General features: G+C 50.3%; 1 protein-coding gene across 3 annotated transcripts; it reads left to right on the top strand.

Annotated features, from left to right (window-relative positions):
* Positions 1-615: 615 nt before the first annotated feature.
* Positions 616-5759, top strand: LOC309840226 (folate receptor beta-like). 3 transcript variants are annotated; one of them, XM_082682300.1, is made up of 5 exons: positions 616-734; positions 2331-2492; positions 4710-4898; positions 5025-5160; positions 5272-5759. In XM_082682300.1, exons 2-5 carry the CDS (start codon positions 2343-2345, stop codon positions 5556-5558), a joined length of 762 nt encoding a protein of 253 aa, XP_082538426.1. In that variant the 5' UTR covers positions 616-734; positions 2331-2342; the 3' UTR covers positions 5559-5759. The 3 variants fall into 3 exon arrangements, with proteins under 3 accessions (XP_082538426.1, XP_082538428.1, XP_082538427.1); XM_082682302.1 differs by having other exon boundaries at positions 624-783; XM_082682301.1 differs by lacking the exon at positions 616-734 and adding an exon at positions 1812-1942.
* The last annotated feature ends 1352 nt before the right edge of the window (positions 5760-7111 follow it).

Below are 7111 nucleotides of genomic sequence, written 5' to 3'. Positions count from 1 at the left end.
GGTGAGTTTTATATAACATATGTTTTTCCACAATTTTTTAAAAGGCTATAAAAATGCTTAATTATGTTTACAGAAATGCCAGGTGGTGAGCTATTATATTACATCACTTATCAGATCTGAGACAATTTTTCTCTGTTAAACTGGACTTCGGTACTTCAACCTCTAACCGTGTTTATCTCGTTACTCAAAAATTAACCCAATAGCTATCATTTAAGCCTACTCATGTTGTGCCAGGCTTTTTCATATGTAATTCTCAACAATCCTCTGGTGAGCAAATTAAGGCTCCAAAAGTCTCACTGATATTTCCCAAGGTTGTATGAGGGATGGAGCTGTCCCTGGAACCCATGGCCTAACCCTAAAGCCTGGGTTCTTCCCTACTGTGCCTCATGTCCCTCAAGCTAGTTTCATCCTAACAACTATTTGGGGTACCTCAAAAATTCAGATCCCACTTAGAGATGAGCTTCTCTAAGTTTTGATGAATGTTGAGTGTGTGAATCCTATAGCGAATAAATTAACAAAGAGATTAATGAAAACAGGAGTGAATACACTGCCGGGCTAAGAGCCTTGCATGGGTGGGGCCTAGAAAAGAGGGAAGGAAGGAAGACTAGAGAGCAGAAAGGGGAAGTCACATTCTGTGGTGATCAGAGAGCTCTTATAGTCAGTGTATCCTGGCTGAGGTCAGAGACCACTGTGGAAAGTCCAGGGGCCTGGAGCCATCCCCAGCCTGAAAAGAGGTCAGTCAAGACACAGCTGTGTGGACTCCCAGCAGCAAAGGAGACTCAGGCAAGATGGCCTAAGGAGGAAAGGAAGACATGGACACTGGGCGGTGGGGGGGTATGTGGGGTGGGGTGTAGTGTCTGAGTGGCTCAGAGGGTTAAGCATCTGCATTTGGCTCAGGTCATGATTCCAGGGTGAAGAGATGGAGTTCTGTGTTGTTTCATTTCCCTGCTCAGCCGGGAGCCTACTTCTCTCCCTCCCTCTGCCTCCCACATATCACCCTCCCCACCCCGCCCTGCCCGCTCTTGCTCCTTTGCAGAGTTCTCCCTCTCCTGAATAAATAAAATCTTAAAAAGACAGACAGAAAGAAAGATCCCTTGGGCTCCTGTGGGGAAGGTGCCTTTAGAGGAAGAAATAGGAGGAGGGAAGACCTGACCCCAAGCCAAGGGAAGTGAATTCCAGAAAAGTTTTTGGAAGGACCCTTGGCCAGGGCTTTGTGTGGATGTGACATGGTGAGAGAGAGGAAGCAGTCTCTGTTGTCAACCCAAAGGAACAGATCTTTAACAGTTGGGAGTGTGGGGGGGTGAGGGTCAGTCAGGAAAAGGGAAGTGAGGGGCACTTGTGCTGAGTGACTTCCAGGACTCTTAGCACTTGTCTAGTTGGCTGCTCCAACATCGGATACTTTTATTTTAATCAATTAACTAACTAACTAATTAATTAATTAATTTTGGGGTGAGGAGGAGAGAGAGAGACGCAGGAGATGGGATGTGTGGAAGAACAAAGGGAGAGGGTGAGAATTTGAAGCAGGCTCCATGAAATCATGACCTAAACCGAAATCAAGAGTTAGATGCTTAACCAATTGAGTTACCTAGGTGTCCCCATGGGGTATTTTATATTGTCCCTCTGGTCCACGGATCTCTGCACTTGTTTTCTGAAAGGGTAAGGTAGGAATCTGGTGCATTAGCCTAGAGATTGCCGAGGAGACCAGTGTTATTATGGAGTGGAGGAAGGAAATGGCTTTCAGAGAACAGGGAAGGAAAAAGTATGAGGAAGTAAAAATTAGAACCCCCCAATCTTTCCATATCTGTGTTATTTGACCCAATAGCACCCTGTGTGCTACCATCCGTGACTTCAGTGCCGATTGGGAGGACTTAGCAGAGCTGGGGCACTGCCTTTTACAGGCTAGTGGATTTCTGAGCTGGTGTGGGGACCCAGGTGATCCAGGGTATGCTGGAGAGCACGCGCTTGCTGGACATGGCTTGAGGGCACTCTGTGTCCCTGGCCCTTTTCAGGGGAGCAGGGCATGGGTCTGAACTATTTAATTACTTTTCCTAAGTAAAGTTGAGAGAAGAGTGGGCACAAAGACATCCATCTCCAACTGAGGAAGACGCTCCCAGATCCTCATTGAGGCCCAATCCTGGGATGAGGGAGCCCCTTTGCCAACCTTCTCTACTTCAGCTTCAGGGAGCCTCAGGACCCCAGGCTGAAGGAAGAGGGTCTGACCCCATCCTTCACTGTGGAGATAGGGAGACTGACATGGGGGTCTCAGGGGGCCTTACACGAGGGTCTCTCCCCTCGGGCATGGGCCTCCCTAACCAAAGCTATGTCTGCAGGGACAAAAAGACATGGTCTGGAGACTGATTCCACTTCTGCTGCTGTTAGCCTGGACAGCGTCCATGTGCAGTGCCCGAGCCAGGATGGACCTGCTCAATGTCTGCATGGACGCCAAGCACCACAAGGCAAAGCCAGGCCCCGAGGACAAGCTGCACGGCCAGGTGAGGAGGAAGTGTGGCTCCAGTTGGGGAGGGGACTGGTTCTAACAGGGAAGACTAAGTCAGGGGGTGAGGAGAAAGGTCAACTGGCAGATGCCCCCACAACTTGGGTTATTGCTGTCTGGAAAGATGATGGTAAGGTGATGGTAAGATGTTGGGGGTGGCCTCCTCGGAGAATACCATGTCAGCAAGATACGATATAATCATTTGTCGAGCACTTACCCGGTGTCGTGTTGACTGCCCATGATTTCATACCCTCAGCGGTCCTTTGATGTAGGAGTTCATGTTCTTCCCCACATAACGCAAATGAGGAAAATGAGGCCCAGAGAAGCACAAGGACACACAGAGCACTCAGACATAAGCAGCCCTTGTGGTGGTGTAGGGACAGGTTTGGAGGGTGAGGGATTTTAGCGAGGATGGTTCTTCCTACCTTCCCTATATGCCAGTCTGTGGAGTGTCAAGGGTGGAGAAGATGGTGGTTGCTTCTGGCTGTGAAACAGGCAACAGGTGCTGTACGTTCACTCATTCTGTAGAAATGGATGCCATTCAGTTGTAACTCCACTGAGACTCCATGTCTCCTTTTTATGATAAAAACTCTTTATTTTTAAAATGATTTTATTTATTTATTTACCAGAGAGAGTAAGAGAGAGCACAAGCAGGGGGAGCGGCAGGCAGAGGGAGAAGCAGGCCCCCTTAGCAGGGACCCTGGGATCATGACCTGAGCAAAGGCAGACACTTAACCGACTGAGCCATGCTGGCACCCCAATAAATACTCTTTAGACTATTTTTCTATCCTCGAATAAAATTCAAAGCCAATAGAACCTATCTGCACATTTAAGTTAAAAAATTATCAACATGACTATCTGTACTACAAAGGAGAAGCCAAAGCCTCTGCCTTTGGCTCAGGTCATGATCTCAGGGTCCTGGGATTGAGCCCCTCACCGGGCTCTCTGTTAGCAGGGAGCCTGCTTCCCTTCCTCTCTCTCTGCCTACTTGTGTTCTCTGTCTGTCAAATAAATAAATGAAGTCTTAAACAACAACAACAACAAAAACAAAAACAAAGGAGAAGCACAAAGAAAGTAACTTAAAATAAAATAAAGTATATTTCAGCATGTCAATTCCCAGGCATGACTTCATCAGAAAATCACTGTCCAACAGCATATTTGCTTCTCATCACCAAATCACTATGAATGGGGCAGCTACAGATGAAGATCGATACAGGTGCCTTCTGCTGGCAACTTAAATGCTATAGGGTACTCTAAGCTGTGTTGACATTGATGACATAATTTTCTAAAACAGTGAATAACTCTGGTAAAATAAAGCACAGAGCATGGCCCCCCTTTTCACAATATTTGCAGTCCTGAAAAAGCTGGTCTACATTAAAAACTTGCTCGGATATGGTGTGTCCATATGTAAGATGGAGTTCGGTTTGGATTTAGGAAATCATAGAGAGGTCTTTTATTGACTTTTTTCAGCAAATATTTTTTGGGGGGCTGCCACATTTCTGGCACCGGCCTCACCGCTGGGAACAGAGACCTCAACACTTGCTGAGAAGAAAGTTATTCAACACAAATTACTACATAGGTTGTGTCCTTCTTCCTTTGCCCAAAATGTCACCCTCCAAAAAAAAAAAAAAAAAAAGTCATCCTCCGGTGAGACTTTTCACAATCACCTTATTTAAAATTTCAAGTTATCCCATTCCCTACTTTCGCAATCCCTGCTGTAATCTTCTCCATATAATTGATCAGATCCTGACACCGTATTTTTTCTCTTTTATTTTCTTACTGTCTGTCCCCACTGATCAAGATGTAAGTTCCATGAACACATATTTCTGTCTGTTTTGTTCTCTATCATATTCTCAGCATCTAGAGCAGTGACTGGAATAGAAATAGGTACTCAGTAATTATTTTTTAATGAATATTTCAAAGAACTTTCTATGAAGTGTGAAGGGCTGCATCAGTGATGGCTATTGTCCCCTAACATGGGGTTTCTCTCCGGCTCCCATGACCCCTGATCAACCCTATTGTGACTGAATCTCCCTCAGGATGAGCGTTTCGGAGGTCAAGGACAAAAGGGTCCTCACAGTAAACTTTTCTAAGACAACCTACCTGAGGCAGGAGATCAAGAACCAAATGGGGAGAGGCTGGAGGTGGCAGAAGATTGTGTCTGTGTGTGTGTGGGGGGGGGTGGGCAGCAGTTAGTCGTGTCTTCCCCACGCAGTGCACTCCCTGGAAGGAGAAGGCCTGCTGCTCAGTCAGCACCAGCCAGGAGCTGCACAAGGACACCTCCCTCCTGTACAACTTCACCTGGGAGCACTGTGGCAAGATGAAGCCCGCCTGCAAGCGCCACTTTATCCAGGACAACTGTCTCTATGAATGCTCCCCCAATCTGGGGCCCTGGATCCGGGAGGTATGGGACCCTGCCTCTCCCCACACCACCCCTGCAGCTGCTATCCAGCTCCATCAGGGCTGTGGCAGGAGATGTCCCATCCCCAGCTGAGCACTCAGTGAGCCCTTCCTCCTCACCTCCCACCAGGTGAACCAAAGCTGGCGCAAGGAGCGCTTCTTGCATGTGCCTCTGTGCAAAGAGGACTGCCAGCAATGGTGGGAGGACTGTCGCACCTCCTACACCTGCAAGAGCAACTGGCAGCGGGGCTGGAACTGGACCTCAGGTGAGGGGGGTTGGTGGGTGGGACAAAGGTGGGGTTTGAGCATCTGGGGTGGCCAGAAACCAGCTTCGGGCCCAGGCGTTGAATGTCTGCGTCCATCCTCTCTGCCTGCAGGAATTAACAAGTGTCCAGCCGGGACCACCTGCCGCACCTTTGAGACCTACTTTCCCACACCCGCAGCCCTGTGTGAGGGCCTCTGGAGTCAGTCCTACCAGGCCAGCAACTACAGCCGAGGGAGTGGCCGCTGCATCCAGATGTGGTTCGACCCAGCCCAGGGCAACCCCAATGAGGAGGTGGCGAGGTTCTATGCCATGACCATGAGTGCTGGGGCCCTGCCCCGAGTGGTGGAGCCTCTTCTGCTCAGCCTGGCCCTGATGCTGCAGTTTGGGCTCTTGGGCTGAGTCTAGCCCTACCCAGACATCATGTCTGCGTGTCCCGAGTTTCGATGACCAAGCTGGGCTCACAAATGGAGGAACCCTAAGTGTGCTTCCATCCATTATCCATCCTTCAGTCATCCCATTCCTGCTCCAGGTGGGCCTTGGGGTTTGTCTGGCAGTCAGCTCAAATAAAAAGACTGACACATCCGTGTCAGATGAATTATTTTTGTTCGAGTGGGTAGATGACAGATTCCACAGTTTCTGGATTCCTTCATATCAGAGAAATGAGACTTGGGTATGAATCCCAGCTCTGCTACTGACTATGCCAAAGTGAAGCAGTTGCCTGTCTAGGCTAACGTAATTCAGTAGCCCTCGGGACTCTTGTAGCCACAAAGAAGAGCCGGGTCCAAGACTTTGTTACTTATATTAGTCCCCAAATATCCCCCCTTTCTCCCAGGCCCTGTCTGCCTGGCTCTGTGCTCAGCCCTGCAATGGGAAAGCTGGGGATGGGAGTCCATGGAAGGCTCTGGATTCCCAGTGGGGGGTGAAAAAAGTTCACCCATGATGTGGATTGAAGGGACAGAGTTGAGGCTTGGACCCTCGGAGGAGGAAGACAGAAGACCGTCTGGGAGGCTCCTGGAAGAGGAAATGCTCAAGAGCCTTCAATTGGTTTAGCTTGGATGGAAAAAGGTTGGAAACTCTCAGGGGCATCCTAGGGGCAGGAACCTGGCCTCTCCTCGGGCAACTTTGTCCCCTCCAGGGATTGCCAAATAAGCCTATCCTGTCTTTGCCCAGCTCCCAGGAACTGGTCCTGAGTTGATCTCTAGGTCTCCCTCTTGCCCTTTTCCCCTGGCGAAGTTTTGTCTCTACACCCCCCTCACAGTTATCCTCAGAGAGGCGCAGGTCCGTGTCTGAGAACACCAGGCAGCCCCAGAACCCTGGAGTGAAGACTCCTAATCCAGGCCTCTCCCCTGCCCGTGGCAGGAGGGTGCCTGCGCCTTTCATGGCACTCACCTTCCCTCATATCTAGAGCTGAGTGACGGGGAAGTCGGGCCGTTTGTGCAGGATGGTTTACGGAGTTCCTGGATGGGTCTGGAGACACTGGGATGTACGGGGCTGTCTGTTAGCTACTATATTTACCTGGTCTGGAAGGCCCCCACAGACCCCATTCTGTGTCCCAGGCTTTGTCCCAGCTGGGTTAAGCCAACGCATATTTGAAATAGAGGAAGGAGCTTGTCGGGACTGACCAAGACACAGGTTAACTCGAGCAAAGTGAAAGTTCTCTCCCAGGTTAAAAGAGATCTGCTGACCGCGGCCCTGCAGCTGGCCGCGGCGGGAGCCGGGCTGGAAGCCTGCGCCTTTAAGGAGCCAAGGCGCGGAGGGGCGGGGCAGGAAGCGGACTCCCGGGAGACGCTGCCACCGGCTAGGTCTTTTTTGGGGGGAAGGGGCGGGCCAGACCCTCTGTGGGTCCGCCCCCTTTCCGGCGACCGGGTACCCCTCCCTCCCTGGGCGCCCGGGGGCGTCCGAGCTTACAGGCTCTGGGGAGCTCCCGGGTCGGCGTCCCGCCCACAAAGGCT

Source organism: Mustela nivalis (assembly GCF_964662115.1).
Source record: "Mustela nivalis genome assembly, chromosome: 9".
In the NCBI taxonomy this organism is placed as follows: Eukaryota; Metazoa; Chordata; class Mammalia; order Carnivora; family Mustelidae; genus Mustela; species Mustela nivalis.
This window is presented reverse-complemented; position numbering and strand designations above follow the sequence as displayed.